Source organism: Acromyrmex echinatior, chromosome 4 (assembly GCF_024713525.1).
Source record: "Acromyrmex echinatior isolate Ae372 chromosome 4, ASM2471352v2, whole genome shotgun sequence".
Classification (NCBI taxonomy): domain Eukaryota; kingdom Metazoa; phylum Arthropoda; class Insecta; order Hymenoptera; family Formicidae; genus Acromyrmex; species Acromyrmex echinatior.
In genome coordinates, this window is record NC_141855.1 from 3,763,113 (window position 1) to 3,783,494 (window position 20,382).

General features: G+C 32.2%; 1 protein-coding gene across 2 annotated transcripts in view; it reads right to left on the reverse strand.

Annotated features, from left to right (window-relative positions):
- The window catches only part of LOC105145156 (uncharacterized), a 29,504-nt gene that overhangs the window by 8,417 nt on the left and 705 nt on the right, over nucleotides 1-20,382 (reverse strand). The window contains exons 1-4 of one of the 2 annotated variants that reach the window (XM_011054550.2): nucleotides 13,253-13,388; nucleotides 2,437-2,737; nucleotides 2,210-2,254; nucleotides 367-656 (exon numbers count right to left, since the gene is read on the reverse strand). In XM_011054550.2, coding sequence (XP_011052852.2) covers nucleotides 367-656; nucleotides 2,210-2,254; nucleotides 2,437-2,734 — 633 coding nt within the window. In that variant the 5' untranslated portion in view covers nucleotides 2,735-2,737; nucleotides 13,253-13,388. Of the gene's footprint in view, nucleotides 1-366; nucleotides 657-2,209; nucleotides 2,255-2,436; nucleotides 2,738-13,252; nucleotides 13,389-20,382 lie in introns of those variants that run through there. The other variant, XM_087405181.1, reaches the window with a different exon arrangement.

Below are 20,382 nucleotides of genomic sequence, written 5' to 3' on the forward strand. Positions count from 1 at the left end.
ACTTTAGTCACAGAAGCTTCAATTATGGCAATAAACTATTTTCCTTTGCAGTAATGTGCTTACATTTCATGAACACGATTCCTTTTTAAAAGTAGTAAACATTACTTTCAAATGTTGAATTTGCGCGTTTAGAAACATAAACATTATCGCTGGTCAAAATTGTCTCATGAACGAGAAAGCCCCGTTTTAATCTATGACTTTTACAGTTATATGTTAATATGGTTGAAGTGCAGTAAATTAAATTGCAGTAAATTAGTTTGCATTCATAAATTAACGATACAATTTTTACATTGATAAATGTCCAAAGACTATTTAAAAAAAATTAATTAAAAGAGCCATTTAATAATAAAAGAATTGGTGACTGACCTGTAATTCGCGTGCTCTCTCGGCCTGAATGAGATTCTTGAGCGTTTCAAATCTGCCGGATTGAGGAACCGAAGGAGTACCGCCGCGGAATTTAGATTCTTGAACATTTGGCTTGAACGGTCCCGTACTCACGGTCCCAAAATGTCGCGAGAGATCCTCGATGAGCCTCATACGCGAAGGCCCCCGCATCGCGTTTCGCCATCTACTTCCTGCCGGAGCCTTGTGCACCATCCTTCCATAAATTGGTGCACTTCCGGCGGCCCGACTACGCGGTCGTCCAGCATGTCTTCCTTTAAATTATTAATTCTTGACTTCCTCTGCGTATCTATCCTCTTTTTCTTACAATTACCATTTTGCACAATGTAAATAATTCCCTTCTCTTTGCGCGAAAATCAATATCGCCATGAAAATAAAGAATTAGTCATAAACTCAGCTCGAAAATACATATAGAAGCATTTTTAATTTTATTCAGTGAAGTTTTTTGCAATGCAAATCTTGTTGAAAAGAAAAAATATGTTTCCTGAAAGAAATTCTATGAATATAATTAAAAATTATCTATGGTAAATCGAATCTTTTTACTTCTTTTTTTTTTAAAGAAAAAGAGAGCTTGTTAAATCAATTAATTAGAGTAGAATAAATTTCTACAAGAAAAAAAATTGATTCGGAATAAATCGATTAAAAATATCATAAATTAACAACACATACTTTCGGAATAACAATCGTACATGGATAACATTGGAGTTAAAATTGGTTAAAGTTATCGAGAACTATTATGTGTATTTCGACATCGTGGGCGACATCAACTTGGAATTATTCAGAATGGATTCCAATCGGAATTGTTCAATTATCTAGATTTCTATTGTGCTCTCTAGGGAAAACGGAATAATTTCGAACGGAATCTATTCCGACTTGTTCCATGATAGATGCCCACTGACTTCAGATCAAGGAGTTCGTATATACATATATTATGTGTTGTGATGAATAAAAAAAGTTTCTTGGACAACTCTTGACACCAGCTATTCTAAAATAAAAAATAGGGTGTCCCATTAAAAAAAATCGATTTGATCTTGACCTGAATTTGTGACAAGGTCAAACGGATGTGATCAATAAATAGATCTTTTTGAAGTCTATTTTTGTTTGAAACATTTTTCTCAAAAATGCTTTGCTTTTGAGATATTCAAATTCACGAATGTGAAAGGAGTTAACCAATTTTCATTTAATTAAGAATTGCAAAAAGAAGATGTTAAATAATTTAAGCGCAATGTACGTTAATTGCGCGATCACTTTGCACAGGCAACCGGATTTAGATGCGGTCAAAGCGCTCGATTCAAACTTGTGATGTTATCGCACTTTACAGGTAACCAACATTCTCCCGATAATTAGCCTGAACCATGTATACTCGTTAACGTAAGTGCTCGATGCATACATAGTAAAGTGGCGCGCTTGACCTATATATGTGTGTGATGTATTTGCAAGATGGTATTACAATCTGCCTGTGTAAGTTCATATTGCAACTTGTGAACGATGCAAAACTCGATGAAATCGATTCATAAAATCGATAAAACGCACGTGTTTTTTCTCTCATGTTACGAATTTTACGAATCAGGATGATTACAGTATTCATTTATATCGAGAAAAAGATACATCGATTCGTGCAAAAATTTTTGTTACTGTCAATAGCGTGAAGAGATAAATTGTATTCTTATCGAATCGTCCGATAAATATTCGCTACCTTAACGAAGTGATTTGATGAGAAATAGTATTTATTCTCAAAATAAAATTTATAATGTTACATTTATTAAATAATATATAAGTTGAAAAATTATGCAGAAAATTTGCTTACCTTCCAACTCTTCTCGTAATTTCAGTCGTGTAGGTGCGACAATATCTGCGCAAAAAAAAAGCCAACCAATTTTATTAAATCTTTGTAAATTTTTCATCTTATGTTTAAAAAATTACTTTTATTTTTTCATATATCATGTACAGTAAAGGCGAAATTCCGAATCTTCAGAAAAATTTTACCAAATTCCGTCGACGCTTCGTGTTCCTGGAAAACGTAAAGAGTCTTACCTCGCGTATATCCTCTGGATAATTTAATGCGATCGGGAAACACTGCGGTACGCGGCCATAAATTGGAATTGAATGGGTACATTGGGTATCCGTTAGTGGATTTAGCGGCTCTGATCTGCCTCTTCGTATATCTCCACATGGCACGCAACTCGTCACATGACGGCTCAGTCAGGTCTAATCGTTTGTTGCCGATGTCACCGTTACTTCCTGCCTGTGGATCGATGTATCGCAAACCCGCGACAAACGACCCGCTTGTGTATGTCAGAACGAAGGCGATGCACACGGCCGCGGAGCGCATTTTCTAAAATCGAAACAACGAACGCAGACTGATGCGGTAATTGATAGGCGTAAGATATTGTTATAGAAAAGCTCTACTCTTTATTGAGCTGCTTCTGTTTTTTGATTCTACATTAAGAGAAAAATGTTTCGTATTTGTAAATAATTATATATTATTATAATTGTGATTATTACTGCTAATAATAACAATAGTAACTATGTATATAATTCTAGCAACAAATGCATATAGTTGGCAACTAAAGTGACTATTATTATAATCATAAAATAATTGAAATTACCATAAAAATGATTCAAGTGACTATAATTTTATAATTATATTTGGGGACAATTATATTTTTTATGGTTGTCCCAAAATATAACTATAAAATTATAGTCACTTGAATCATTTTTATGGTAATTTCAACTATTTTATAGTTACAATAACTATAATTATAATCATTTTAGGTTGCCAACGATATACATAGTTACTGTTATTATTATTATCGCAGTATAATCATAATTATAGTAATATGTAATTATAGTTACAAATATCAAACATTTTCTCTCAGTGTAGACATTCTTTAAATGTATATAATTAACGAAGTAACAAAAAGATTAACAAAATTTATCTTTTTATTATAGTGACATACTTTATATTTTAAAGTATCTCAGTCTTGGAATTTCGACTGTGAATTCTGATAATTAAACTTCTAATAAATTAAATATATCTTAACTGATAAGGAGAAGATTTTATCTATTCTTCATCAATTTTAATCAAACTTGCAGCAAGTTTTAGCGAAATGTACTATTTGAACGGACGCTACAGTTTTTATTGGCCATATTTAAACCATTATTATTTCACAAATTGTTGCTTAAAGTAAAAATTTACAAATGACCTTTTTAATTAATATTTGGAAAACTCTCTGTTACTGTGTGAATTTTTATTTGTGAATTTCGGGAAATTCTATATAAAAAAATAACAAGAAAATAACAAATAGTTACTTCTAACATTATAAACGCGTTTAAAAATGTTTCTTAAAGAACTCTTAAAGTTGTCTTAAAGTTACCTTATGCGTCGATTTTGGATTTCCTATTCATTGAATATTAAAAAAAGTTGCAAAAATTATAAGATAATAGAGGATTTTCCGATTCTGTTTAATCTGTTCTACTCGCCCACGACAGATTATGCGGTCATTATCGGATATCCTGTATATACGACATATTTGCAGTTACACATGGATATGAATTAATCAATGTCTAATCAACTTTATAGAAAGTTATTTAAATTGAAATTGAATTGAAATTTAAATTGCATTGTATAAAAAGTCAATTTTGTCTCATATTTAACTTAAAATTTAGTGATTATTCCAACAATGCAGCATTATGGTAACGTGCTTTATTTCGCACATTTTGTAAATAACAATCATTTTATAGGATGTCGGGAATTAACGAGATTTTGTTTTTTTTTTCCTCAAGTGCATATTTCTTTCACGCCCGTGCACTGCATGATTATTACGCACGTGTATCGCTATTAAAATGCAATCGAATTACATCAGTGGACTACTGAATGTTATTGCACTTTTTCGGAGGGAGCTTGTATTGTCTGCATTTATATGCATGACACGCGAAATTTACCTATTCATTATTGATTTCTCACGAAGCGTGATGTATATGACACTGTACGTTTATTATCAGATTTTAAATCAGGATTTGAGATTCTTTAGAACGACACGTGCTTTTTTAATTAAATATATTCCACACATTTGCGCATTCCTGCTTTAAATATGATTTGAATATACTTGAATTTTTATTGCAATTGAATATAAGCCTAATATAATTATTTTAATTAGATATTTTGCAGCTTATTTTACAAATATTAGCTTGCAAATTAAATAGTAAGTATATTAAATTACATATATAAATTACGTATATTAAAATAAAATAATTTTAATTTTACACATATTTTACATGTATTGAATAAAAATAGAAAATTGTCTTTTCGCGAAAAGTTTGAATTCGTCTTTATAATTCTGTTAGTCAACATATTTTCTGATTTATATTTTGTATATAATAGAATATAATAGAAATAATAAGAATTTTTTTTATTATATGGAAATTTTTTATGAATTAAAGATTTGCTGTATATATTAAATATGCTTAAGTTGCCTCTATTTCTAATATAATTCTTTTAAGAAGAATTATTCAAATACATAGATGTTCGGGGCTACAATGCATTTGATGTCGTGATTTATTAAGCCGCCGTGAGCATCGAACGAGCAACATGTGTTTTCACCGGTAATATTTCAAGGGAATGTATATTGGAGAACGGTCTATGCATATTCAAGCTTTGTATCAGTACCGTTAGATATGTTCGATTTGCTCGACAATCTCATAGCCGGTGCTATCAGCGTTCTACACTATGAAGATTCATGAAAAAAATTTACCGATAAGAACAATCCAAAAATGTAAAATCGAACAGAAGTAGCAAATTCGTGAGAAAGTTCGATTATCTAGATTACCCTGAAAACACGAACGTTCGTAAATAATCGATTCTTCACAAGCTTTGCAGTTTTTAATCCTGCAGTTGTTTCACAATAATGGAAGTACGAATGAGTAAAATCGATATTTCAGCTTCACGAACCGGAAGTTTCTAGAATGATTCCTTGCTCAATATATCATTTCTTTCTATTATGCAAATAATGATCTCTATCTTCTCTTTCTCTAAATCTTTATCCTCTCTTGCTCGCCTCGCGTTGTCAATTTTCTCAAATATCAAGTGATTCTATTTTCTCTAAAATAACATAATAATTGAATAGTATATTTTACAACAAAAAATATATACGTCGAAATTATTAACGATATATTATTAACGATATTCTAAAATATATTATACATAGTATAATATATTTTCAAGTATTTTACGGAGAAAAACAGTTCTATGTTTGGAAGGCACTTTATAGTTGAATGCAAAGAATATTTGCGTGTAAATTGTATTTATAGGATAGAAATGCGCTGGTCGTGAAAGGTGACATTATCATGAATGTAAAAATACAAATTCGTTGGAAAAGCTCTGGATTTTCATGATAAACAGTACAAATCGTTTTAATGCATTTTGCATCATTTCATTCAATCCAACATATACAAATATGCAGGGTATGTAATTGAAAAGTAACTGTTGTAAATCCACCTATCCATCCTGTCCGGGGTTCCATAGAGTCAGTAGTTCGAAGTTCTAAGTAATTCTAAGTCTTAATTGATGAAGTTGACTAATAGCCAACTTGTACAACTAAAGTTAAGACTGGTCAAGACTTCCGATTATCGACTACCAATTTATTGTAGAACGTCCATATCAGTTTTAGTTGTTAACACAGTTGGATGTGTGATATCTGCTACTATCAAATTGAATAGCGAGAAGGAATGCTAATTACTGTAAGTAATCCGCTTTCTATCGGATACGTGGCATGATTTGACAAATTTTTTTAACTTCATTGATAAAATAAATTGTCTCTTAAATTTATGATCATAATAATATTCAAATAACATTATCTTATTACTTCACAATATTATCTTCGATATCTTCCTTTAGAAACAATAGTAATCATAAAGAAAAAGTAAATAACAGTAAAAAAAAAAAACAGTTCTCTTTAGATTACATTTTGCAATAAACTTCATCATTTCACAGACATCGTTCCTCGACTTAGGGTGCGTTTCCACTGAGCAAGTCTTGCATCATCCGCGTCATGATTTAATCAATCAAAGCATCCTATTTTATTGTCGCGCGGCAAATGAAACAATAAAATTAGATGTTTTGATTGACATGCTCAGTGGAAATGCATCCTTATTTCTCATAAACAAGAATCGATTGGTATTTTTACAAGAGATAAGCGTGCAAGAGCGAAAACATTGTAGTATTCTTTTATTTATTCCGCAAGATTGATCTTTTATTTAGACGATTCATCCGGGATCGCTTTTGGTCAATAAGCTGTAGTAGTCATTGTCTAAAACGGCTGTTCAAACTTCATTGAAGTTAACAGAAGCTGCTTGTAGAAAATGAAATGTCTGTTACAATGGGGCAGAAGTTTCTTGCTTCAAATTTCTGTCATAAAATTTTCACTTAAAAGTTCTTTTATTTTCTTCTCAATATTATTTTTTTATATTAGGTGTTGGAATTAATTCGTAGCGTTTTACAAGTGATGGGAAGTACTTTCATTAATGTATTTTTTAATGCTCATGTGAAATAAATAACATTCTTTCATTAAAAACGCTACGAATTAATTCCAACACCTAATACAATATATTTATATTAGTGTTATCGTTTTTATTCTTTGTTCGTTTCTTCAAATAACAAATACATAATATGTTAAATAATGTATAAATAAATATTTACGTTATCTATAATTATTTTCAGTTAATTTAAATTTAGAGAACAAACGTATTTTTTAACATGGACTTTTTTCTTTTTTTTTTAATCTCGAATAGTGACAAAATAATTATATAAAATATGTACAAATAGTATTAATTAATCAATGGCTATACGTTATAATTTACCGTGTCATATTCATCTCCTTCTATTTCTCGTGCGCACGTACGCGTTTAAATTCTAGTAAATAACTAAATCGAATAATCTAATATGATTTGCGTGGAAATGTTAAACTCCATCATTTTCATTTTCTATGAACGTGAATAGAATGCAAGGCACATCACGTTTGCTATTTATTTGCAACATATATAATGAAGAAGCAATGAATATATTTGAAGCGGCATATATGGAACAATAAGAAACTAACAGATATCTCAGATACATTGTCGTGTCAATGCTGTACAAGACCGAGAAAATGCATCTCCTATGTGATCGTCATGTACTTAATCAAATGTAGAGAAACAGTCTAAATGAATTATACAAATTCGTAAGTATTAGGTATAAAACAGGATATGTGCATTAATTGAAATTTAACTCGTGAAATGAAAAGTTCGCATTAACTTTTTGCACGGATATATATGAATTGCATAGACATTTCACAATAGAATTAATTCCATTCATTATTGATAATATTATGAATAGAAATAAAAAATTTTATAGGAATAAAGTTATTATTAGAATTGAATAAGTTAATGTTTTTTTAATTAAATTAAAGTTAAGTTAAAGTCTATGGTTTATAAAATTAGTTTAGTTAAGTTAAAAGTTGAATGAACAAAAAACTAACTCAGTTAAAGTTACGTCAAGATTAATTAACTCAATTTAATAAAAAATTAATTTTGGAAAATATTATTTTTATTAAAATGAGAATATTCTAATTTTTTAAAATCAGATGTCTTTAAATAACAAAACAATTAGAATATAGATCATAAAATAATTTAATATTTTAATTATAAATTTTATGAAACAAAGATATCTTATACAATAAAAAACTGATTTTTAATATTTTTACATATTTCATATTTTATATTTTCATATTTTGATATTTATATTATAAAAAAAATAAAATGTAAAAATGTAAGTAATCTTATATTTCTCTTTGTTTTGTCTATATCTGCATGTTCTTCAAAAATTATTTTATATATAAAAAGTTTTTATTCTTTTTTTATTGTTTATCAAATGTAAAACAAGGACAACATAACATAATAATTGATTTTTTAAATGCAGACTCAACCCGTTATCAAAACGTTATCTTTAGGCGCTATGAGCATTACACCCATATCACACAATCATTAAGCTTCTTCTAAATTAATTCTTTAATGTTTAAGATTTTATAGAAATTAATATAGACATTTAGAGAAATAAAAAAACTAACATAAAAACAGTTAACAAATTAAAATTTAAAAGTAACTACATTAAGTTAAAAAGTGATTCATATAAAATTACAGTCAATTATACTAAGTTAAAAGTAAACTCTTTAACTTTTTTATTTAATTGTTAATCTGTTAATTAGTTACTATTCAATTCTGCTTATTATCGTATCGAATTTATCCATTGTACATTTATCTATTTATTATCATTAAAGTGTAATCGCTACTATGGCAATGTATAAGTTTGCAATCGTATTCGCAAAAGGTATTTGCATTTAACCAATAATTTGTTAGCTTCAAACTTCCATATTAGTTTACTTAGTATTTGCAAGAACTCTCGGTATATATGCCGAAATTATATACAGCAAATTATACTCGATGACGGTGACATTTTAAAGGCAGCTATTTCCAAGTTGAAAAAGACAAGCCTAAAGTCAAGTAGTACTTCGTAAGCCACGCGCGACGAACTCACCGTATTTATTCCCCTACTGAGCGTTAAAGGCAATCTATCTTGTTCTCCTTATTGTTAAATGACACTCACTGTTTGGTCTATGACATGCATAGCCTTCACGGTCATCCTACATTCATTTGATTTGAGCGAGCAACGAGTCATTCTTTAACTAAAATTTATCGGACAGAAATTTATCTTAAAAATTAATTCGCAGCATTACCTACAGCATATAAGAAATAAAAAATTGTGGAGGGTGAAGGGCGAAGCCCTACGCAGTACAGATTCAAGTTAGAAAGGATTGTGATAAGCAGTAGAATCACCATGTTAGAATTATCCATTTCAACTTGTGTCCAATTGGAATTATGCCCGATTGAGACACCTTGTTTTTTTATGTCCGATTTATTTTATTTGCTAGGACCCTTCCCAGTTTTTTATTTTTACTAGATTATAAGAAATCGACAATGCAACATTTTTTGCATTATTTAGTAATAATTTCTGATTATAAAAAAATAAAATTCGATGGAAAATGAAAGAAAACTATTTTATCATTTTGAATATGCAGGACATTTGATTTGTGATTTCACAAAATGCTCTATATTTTATATTGAAATGTTATCGTATATTTTCAGATTTGACGTATCAGATGTTATCGTATCGATGTTAAACGATAGTTTTTTATAATCTGCAATATTAAAAAATGATGGAATCTTTGTTTTAAAAAATCGATAGAAACTGATAGGAAATAATTTACTCGTTTTTAATCGTAATTATGAATCATAAAATTAACAAAAGAATATTACAATTTTACAACTAATTCTTCATTTCCTTTCACAACTATTCTGTTATTACATTATCATTTCTTTTCATAGTTATTAAGAATCATGAATGCATAAGAATTTATCGAAAATCTACATTGATTTTCTATATCATTTCCTATCGTATACCTACTTATTAAATGCAAATGTGATGTAAATATAAAAAATAAAAGATAAAATACTTTTTATCCTCATCTATTCATATATTCACTTTGCTTGAAATATGCCGTACATTTATATATATATTTTTAAAAACGCATATGGGATATATCGACGAGATTTGAACTTAAAATTTATGGAGTAATAACTTAACTCTGAGCTATATCGCACGCTTGTCTGAACAACTTGGAATTCGATTGTTATTCAATTCCTCGTATAAATTTTTATGATGCATTTACTATGAGCTGTCAATAGTATTCTATGTGGAATTACATGTATCGAAAGGTTTATAACAGAAAATTCTTCACCGTAAAATCGATGTTTAGTTGTATAATGACATATAGCCATAGTGTCTACAGTTTTCAAACCATCGAAATGTTCTGTATGGGAAATAACTTATGCATTACTTACGCATCTTTTCTACATCTCCTATGCACCTATTTCGCATCTTTTCCATACCTTCCCCGCATTTCTCCATACTCTTCTCTCTCTCTCTCTCTCTCTCTCTCTCTCTCTCTCTCTCGTAAAATAACGAATTGTGATAAGATCAGTAAATATATCATTTTAAACCCTACAACTTTCGTATGAAATATTTTTTTTAGAAATGCTTACTTTTCAAAATACTTAAGGGGTCCAGGATTTTTTGTACACTCTATATGTGTATATATATATATATATATATATATATATATATATATATGTACATATATACTACATGTTTTCAATAATAATAACTATCGAATTTCAGCTAGTCTAATAAAGAAATTATGCAAAATGTTGAAGTCTCACTTTAATAAAAGTTCTAGTGTATCTATTCGGCTTGAACAGGTTTGCATTAATTTAGGATTGAATGACATTGTATGTGTGCTCTCCTATTAGTAGAACACGTAACATCAACCAGCAGTAGAATTATCCAATCCAAATCGATGCAAACCTGCTCGGAAAATGCTATTTGTATTAGGGATGCAACGGATATCCAACGACTATTTGATATCTGACCTATCCGGCTGATTTTTTACAATTTGGCCATTCGAATAGTTCAGCTATCCGGCTGAATTGTCAAAAAGTTGTTTTTCACAATTTGAATAGAAATAATTATTCTTTTAGTACTCTACATATTTAAAATTTAAACTTCCAAAATATTTTATTATATGTATATCCAATCTATAAACTACATATTCCTTTTAATATTCCTTTTAATCCTTATTAATGATTATTTTTATTAATGTTAATTTAAAAAAAATAACGATGTTACAAGTAATATGATACTTCTTAATCCTGTTTTTAGCTATACAATTAGTTATGTAAAATATTTATTATAGAAAATTGCAGCAGTCAAATCTTAATAACTGCATAAACAATGTAATGTATTATTGTAATAGTTTCTGTTGAATACATATCTCTGCTAAATCACGATCGCGTTTGGTTGAATTACCTGCTATTAACATCGTTGGTTGCTAATATTTGTATAATTTTACGATTAATCGCAATGTAATTATAAACGGATAGATTACCAGAGTAGAATTGCGCAAAATGCATCACTAATATACGGCTGATTTTGCAAATGTTGTCAGTCACATTAGACTAACGTGCTATCCGACAGAATTATCGTCGTATTTACCTTGTACTTGTTCATTATATCGGCGCCGTATCATTGGTGCAATTTAACAAAGTTAAGCCATCATTAATGGCTAAGAGCGAAATATGTAATTAGAAAGCAAAACCTATCGATATATCACGCGTGATCAATCTTCGCGTACTTACATTTTCGATTTTTTTCCATAGAATGGAAATAGAAGAGCGCGTGTGTAAGTTGATTCGTGGGATATAATATATTTTTCGATGCGAAAATGATACGATATGAACAAACAATACGAAATAACCGATTTGAATTTTGTCGTCGGCGATGCCATATGTTAAAAATCACACCGATATTTTTCGTTGATCGACGGCTTCCAGTTTTGGAATTGACCTACTTTTGATCGACCCGATTCAATAAGGGTTTTATGACCATTGATATATTAACGCAGCAACTCCCGTGGTATTAATCATAAAATATTCTATTCTCGTTCAAGGTTATACTTGGTATTATTTGAATAGGAAAACGAATCTTGAATCTTATCTAGAACGGCTTGTCAATTACACATAATGTATTTGCGATAAAATTTTTCGATGCTTTTAATTTTTTATTTGTAAATTTTACAAGATGAAAAAAGTAGCAAAGATTATGTTTCGATTTAAGTTAAATCTCTTCTTGCAGAAGAACTTGTGGATTATATTTTTAACCTACAAAATTCTCTGTAAATATGTAAAATATATTTTTAATAATTAATTTATAAAAATTGAATTACAATAATTGATTTATAATAATCAATACTTTAAATGATTATTGTAATTTCTCGGAACATTTGTTAAAATTCTGTGAGATTATTATTTTCACATTGCTGCAATTATGAAATACATAATTATGATCAAAATTAATTCCAATAATTTAATTTGTTTGAAAGATTTAATTTCTTTTATTAAAAAAAATTTTAATTTCTTTAAAAATAATCGACTTGGATCAATAAACTCATCTGTCAAAAGATACCATTTGTTAATGCTGCATTCAGCAGAAAGAACAGCTTTACAATTATTGTACGATTCTTTAATATATAATTGGATTATACATTTTTAAATCCAGTAAAGAACTAAGGGCAAGGCTAATCACATAAAAAAATTTTACAACAGTTGCAAAGCTGCTTTTTCTATTGAACGTAGCCATTTATTCTCTCATATGATATTTTCCGTGGACTACAATTTCATTATCTCCCGCTCTAATTCTGACAGTTTCATTAGACACAATTACATCTTTCAATTTCTCTTCGTCGGATTAGAATCCCAACGCCCTTCCTCATACATCGACACATCACCTCTTTCGCAACAATGGTATAACAGATTGTGCGTCACTGAGAGCGCGAACACCTAATTCTCATCAATCGGCGAAGAGCGCGAAGCGAAACGTAGTTATCATGGTGGAATTTGATTCCACCATGGTCAGTTATGACATTCGGAGGTCTCGCGATACCTCGCCCTCCATATTTTCCTCACAATTTGTCCAAAGAGTACCATCCCTAAAATTAATCCTATAATATTCTGTTTCGTATGTTTTCTATTATCCTTAAAAACCTGGGAAAATGTCACAATCGCCGGTTAAATGACACGTGTAATAGCGGTGTGCGAATCAAAAACAGAGAAAGAGAGAGGGTGTGCGCAAATACAGAAGGGTCGGGCGCAACGGAGGGACGACGTGTTGGCTGGTGAATGAACGAGAATTGGATTCACTAACCTGCCTGTCGGTCCGCCGAGTCCGGAAACCGTGGAGCAACTGAGAAAGATGGTAGCGTCGAGGCGACTGTCCGCGGCTCCACTACCTTGGCCGTACGAAACCCACCCCCGCAACACCTCTCTCTGCCACCCTCATCGGTCCTGCTACCCTGCCGCCAGGGCTCCTGTTCCTTTTGCGAAACGAGGATACCTCCCTCCCTCTCTCTCTTTCTCTCTCGCCCCGTTCATACTCTCATCTGATCCATTTCCTCTCTCTTGCTATTTCTCTTTCTCCTCCCCCTTCTCCTTCCTCTCTTTCTCTCCCCCTTCTCCTTTTCCTCCTGCTCCCCTTCCTCTTACTCTTTACCCTACGTCAACCATCTCGTCTCTATCGCTCTTTTGATCGTTCTCTGTCACGCTTATTGCAATTCTTCCGTTTCTTTTATTTCATAGAAAATTCTGGGATTCCACCTTCGCGCAGGTTTCTCTCAGTCCGTCACTCCCTCCCTCCCTTGCGCCTCCATGCTGTTGAATTTTCTCCTGAAAACCATTCTACGAACGTACGTCCGGGAAACTGCACCCCTCTTTTCAGTGACGTAGTTATCGATTAGGGAGCCCTCGAATTGTGCAATTGTGAAACGTCAAATCATTGATAACTGATCATTAAACCTAGTTATTTCTGAGAGATAACATGGAATTAGGAACGCCATATGTAGCATTAGGTAATGAGGTAATTAGATGAATCGTACGTGCATATGTAGCGATTAAATTTAAATATTTAAAGCCGGATTAATTAATATATATTTTTACTTTAAATTTTGTGAAAAAAAAAGAATATAGAAAAAAATTTAACTAATCGCTTAGAATTAGACGTAAATAGAATGTGAGAAGACAAGTGGCTGAAAATTAGATCTTTGATTTTAATGAGACAACGAAGCTCGACGGAAAGTAGACAAATGGAAAATGAGAAAGTAGACCCTTTTTTCAGAATATGCCTAAAAAAATTTTTATACTATTTTGATATTATTCAACCTTTTTCAATCGAAAGTCGTTTTCAATTTTTTTTTAGAAATTTTCCGTTTTTTTTTTACTGTTCTATGCTTTAAAAAACGCATGAAAGTTGATTTTCTGCGAAATACATTTTATTCAAAATTTTTCTCAGAAAATCTGCGAACAAAATATTACAGCACTCGATGTAAATGCTCCGGAAATAAATACGACGCCCATTACGCAATTTCCTCGAGGTCTAAGCAACCACTGCATCATATGAAATGTCAAAGGCTAGCCTCATGCGACTACATAAAGTGGTGAACTTAATATTTTTTCGCCCACGTATTCTGTCCGATTAAAGAAAGGAATTATGAAAGAAACCGTCACTGCAGAGGCCAATGGGCTCATAAAGTCGCCCTACGGAAAGTAATATCTCCTTGTTGACCTAAGTATATTGCGCCGTCAAAAACATTAAAAAAAAGCCAGTCATGCAACATCCACAGGATTATTCGTTTCGTTATGTATTTTCGTTTTAAACCAGGTTTTTCAAATATTTTATTTGATTGGGCGTTGACTAATATTAGTAATGTGGATATTTATTGATTATATTTAATATATCAATTAAATATTGATATTATGTTACACGTATGCATGCACGCAGGTGTAAATAAAGTTATATAAAATTTATTTTAGAAAACTAAGTGTATAGATTTAGAGACAATTTTATTTATTTACTCATTAATATTATTAAAGTAAGGATTGTTCGCACAAAGATGGTAATAAAGTTGAAGCATATAAAAATATTCTCGTTTATCAAGAAATCCTTTTAGCACAATTCATGGGATAATTTAAATTCTACTGAAACACATGGAATTAGATTAGACTTTTACGTTTGTTTCATTCTTTTGCGGTTTCTTAATTGTATTAATAAACTTCCTGACCTATAAGTGCTAAAAGGAGCGAATTCTAAGCTTACAAACTTTGGAGCAAAAAATGCCGATGAAGCAGACAAATAACGACAAAGGCTCGTAGCAGTAAGTATTTAATAACTTTTGCCAGTTACTTAGTCGCTGTTTTCCTTTTGAAAAGGATTTCCGTTCTAATTATAACTGAAAAGATGAACGAAAAGTAATAAAAAAACTCAATTAAATCAATAATATGATTGCTATTTAATTTTGCGATCGTAGATGTGTCAGATTTATATCTCTTTAAAAATCGAGTATGTGAAATATTCGAAAATATATAAAAAATATGTAAAATAATTCGGTAAAATGTTCGGTTAAATGTTATTTAATGCAATAAACGACTACGTGGAATATCAGTGAAATCGAGGGCTTGATTGCGTAGTCACTGCACAGGAAATTTCTTCATGAAAACTGCAAAATTCATTCACGGTTGGTTCTGGGATTAAAGAACAAAATGCTATGAAGATAATTGGAGGCGAAAAATTGCAGCAAGCATGCTGTAATGCGATTTTGGTTCCTGAGTACTTGTTGCTCAGGCGAACTTAGCATCTTTAAGTTATTGACTATAATTTATATGTCCTACTACTAAAAAAAAGATTGGATAGGTCAGGATTCAATGTCGTAACATACAATTATGCCAATTATTTGTTGTAGAACCACCTTAAAGTATGAGTGATCAAACCAAACGTAGCATTACATGTTACATAAATAAAATGTCACACGCATTTGAAGTAAATAATACTATTCAATAACATATAGTTAATTAATTAATTAATGACATATCTTTATTCATCAGAAGTTAAAAGCCTAATGCCTGTTTCCACCAACGTATATTAACTTTAATCTCGGTTCAATTTACTCATTGTCTTTTTCTAATCTTTAGAACTAGAAAAAGACGAAGAGTAAATTGAACCGAAATTAAAGTTAATCTACATTGATGAAAACGGACATTAGGCTTTTAATTTTTGATGAACAAAGATATGTCATTAATTAATTAATTAACTATACGTTATTGAATAATTCAAATGCGTGTGACATTTTATTTATGTAATATGCATTGCTGCGTTTGATTTGATCACTCATATGCTTTAAGGTGGTTCTACAACAAATACCGAACGTTCAACTTAATTCAAGCTATCTTTAGCAGTCAAGAGATTTTATTATACTATACTGTGTTATATATATATAGTACTGAGAAATATATATTGATATAATCCCTCCAATTACTGCAAATTTAGGCTCTTAATTGCCTGTGTTTTCATTTATTGTTTAATTTTTATCTCAAGAGCTCAAGATTACAAAAATTAATACTTAAAAAAATTACGATTGTAATGATTACAAAAAGAGTTCGAATAGGATAATGCACGTGTGATACATGATGCCGGTTAACATCACACCTCTCTAACTCAATTTCTCACCTCCTCACCTCTCTGAAGTATAACAAAAAGTTATGCGGATGAAGAACCCTGGAGAACTTGAGTAAGCCCAGCTAGAGATTGAGTAATGGAAAGCAGAGTCAGGGAAACTGACAGCTGACGAGGAAAGAAGAAATGATCCTCCGATATAAGGGGATTGGGCTAGGAACTAACAACCCATTCCCTTAAAAAAACATATGTTACGAAAGCTCAAGGAAATGGAACTAGACAGATGACTAAGACAACGACAAGGCAAGGGAAGTAAGGACACAAAAATTAAAACGTGGAAACCCGTACACTGTATATGACAGGAGCACTGAGGATGCTCATCGAAACACTGGATAACTAAAGGATAGACTTAACTGTATTGCAGCAAGAAATGCGATGAATTGGACAAGAAATAATTGAGAGACAGAAGCATATGATTTATTATAGCTATCATGACAAAGAGCACGCATAGGTTTTTTTCGAAAACTTTGAATGCTCAGCTACGAGCTTTGACATTCCAGCGTCCAAGAAGTCAGAGGGGAATCTTTGTTGGTGCGAGCCGCACTCAGAAACCGGAATCAATCCTTCCTGAAATTCAAGGGAGAGTGTACAGTAAAGCTTTTTGGTACCAAGTCAAAAAAAGTTATATTGCATAAGAGGATCATCGGGACTAATAGAAATCTATCGATTGAGTAATAATGCTAGCGTTATCAACAAGATACTGCTTAACTTCAGACCACTGGAACGGAGTGAGCATGATCTTATAAGAGAAGACATTGGCAGTTTTGATCAAGCAGTTAATCTGAACCTCAATGAGAAGGTGATCGCTAAAAAGACCTGAAAGGATGTGTATATCGCATAAGGAGGCTGGGAAAGGCCGGTGCCAGATCATGGAAGGATTTCTAGAGGAGAGATAAAAGTAGGAAAGGACGGAGGATTAAAGGCAGCACATATAAAAACTTAAGACATAAGACTTAAGCAGTAAGGAAATCAACATGTTGAATTCGCTACTGCTTACGTTATGTACTTATAGTCTTTATTGTGCTTGATCGATTCGCTTACTTCTTAAAGTTTTTTTATGTGCTATTGCCTTAAAAGAATTACCAAGTGCTGGTTATTTATGCCCTCACAAAGGATGCAGTCGGCAGCATTCGACTGGGAGGCTTTCTATAAGAGATGGTAAGCATTAAGATTACCCAGAAGAATAGCCGGATCATGATCCTCTATGAAAGAAATGAGATTAGAGAGTACAGCACGCAATGAAGATAAGTTGGGATATCTGAATATGTCAACAGAGTATTATATATGATAACAAGGTGTGAATTATTGAGAGAAAGATGAATAGCCAGAGGTTCAAACGAATAATTTAACTTATTAAACGTAAGGTCCAGAATAGAGTAAGTGACAAGATTGAGAATTAATACTAGGGCTGCATTCCGTTGCATGCATAATGCGCACGAGGTATCATTTTATTCTTATTGTTCGCAGGTTGTTATACAAGGATAAAATAATACACCATGCGCATTATGCGTGCACAGCCTCTAACATGCCTCTTTTATCTACAGTGTTAGCATCGGCGCGGATGTAGTCAAAATCGCGTATACAAAAGTCGTGACTCCCCTTAATGTATGTCCCAGCAAGAGGTGACATCAAGAGATTCAATCATTTTCTCAATATTGGCCTTCTTACTGAGGCAATTTCAATATAGAAGAAGTAGAGATCCAAGATCAGCAAGAGTATTGTAGATGTAACGCCGTCATTAAGATTTCAGAAAGTATTAATATTTGAGAAATTAAAGAGTGATGAGAATATGATGAAGTATTGAATCGAGAGCTCTTAAAAGAATTCGAAATATTGTTCAGCAGTTGATGGAAAAGAGAGGACAGAATATAAATGAATTGCGATAAGCCAGATAATGGAGATAAAAGGTCATGGAAAAAATGGCAATTAGATGAGGGGTGGACGAGAAGAAGAGAGCATGGGAACACCGAAAGAGAGAAGGAGAATGTATGGAAAAAAGAATGGAACAGGAAGTGTCATAAATCGAGGAACAGGAAGTGGTGAGATTATGGGAAATGAATTGAGAGACTCAGTAGAGGTTGAGTAATCTTTCATTAAGAGCGTAAAGTAAAAAGTTATGACTTGTAGATCACGGAAATAATTTCTAAAATTTCTAGAATAGTAATCGACGGAGCCTTTATTAATATAGAAGGATCTAACGTTTATAGATGAGGTTAGATTATGCTCACTAATATTATTATTGAAGTTGGTACGAGAGTGAAGACGTTGAGAAGCGTATTAGATTTGTATACGCGCGGTCATTTACTTGATTAAGATAAGCAAATTCAGGAGAGGTATCCAGAATATCTTGGAGATTGAGATTCTCATAGGAATGAGGATCGCGAAATAGAGCACGAGAAGGGTTGCCTGGCGTAGAGAAAGAGGAAAACTTACTGTAAGTGTAACGATTGAAAAGAGGGAAAGAGTTAGGAACTACGCCGGTACGGGCTTCAAAGTAGAACACATTTTCAGTGGCCGCGTAGGCGTAAATCTATTTCTGGCGCATATATACAGGGAATTTTAGAGAAGAAAGAAAGTGCCCCCTGCCCCTGCAGTTGCAGCAAACGGGGATATCTACTGGTGGGAGCATTTTTTCGGATTATGATATTTAGGATGGCCGTATCAAACGCAGCATAGTTTATAGTTAGCGCTTATATACAGCAATATTAGAGGCATGAAAAACATATGAGAGCTCTAGAAAAATAGAGGAGAAAATTAATAAATGCAAGTAGGATACTGAACGCAGAAGGAATTGTCCGAAATTTAACCATTATGATGCGCGAAGGGATAGAAGCCATTTCGCCATTTCTCATGTTTACATGCTTGACGGATAAAATCTTATAAGATAAATCAAATTCTTTGAGAATATCATTTTTGGAAATATCTAAGAGATCATTTTTTTATTATGCCGATGCGCATGATACAAAAGGCCGGGATAGAAGCGATGAAGCTATTTTTTTTTTAGCAAAGGATGATCGAAGACATGGTAGCTGCCGAGAAATTTTTTAAATATATTGCTTTTTAAATATATTGCTACCTTATTACATCCGGAGGATTTAACGGTAACATCATTGCCAACAATTCGCGCCATGACTCGAGCAAATGTAATAGACCCAACGGGAGTCCTCGCCATCATCATCCGGAGCACGCTGTACAAAAACAATAAAGGGAAGAAGATCCCTGAATCTCTCTTGCCATAAAGCGTTTATCGCAGAGGTTATTATTGGAGATTTGTAAATCGATAATTGCGACCTTTGGTGGGGATTCCCCCGCAGTAGATCCATCGTCGTGAGGACGCTTAAACGTATCATTATACGTGCGTATCATCACTCGAAGGATCTCTTCTCCCGCCGTCAGAGAAGCTCCTGCAAAAGGAACGAGGGGAGAGAGAGCCCGCTATTTCAGAATATTGCGACAAACACATGTGGACACCCACATGATTGTTCTCAGACGATAAAAAATTATCCAAGTCAGAATCGGAAACGATCTTGATGGGAAATCGCGAACGGTTACGAGTCAATGAGGAGATAGAGATACAACTCTCCGAACCTCGTCCTTCCCGAGTATTTTCTTGGAATTGAATTAAAAGTAAAGATTTCTACGCTCAAGATAAAAGACGTGCCAATAGGAATTACGAGAGATCAGGGAAATTATTATAGATCGATTGAAACTAGTCGAAATGAGTCCGAGTGTAAGTTTGTAATCTAGAATCTGCGAATCATTCTCTGATTTCA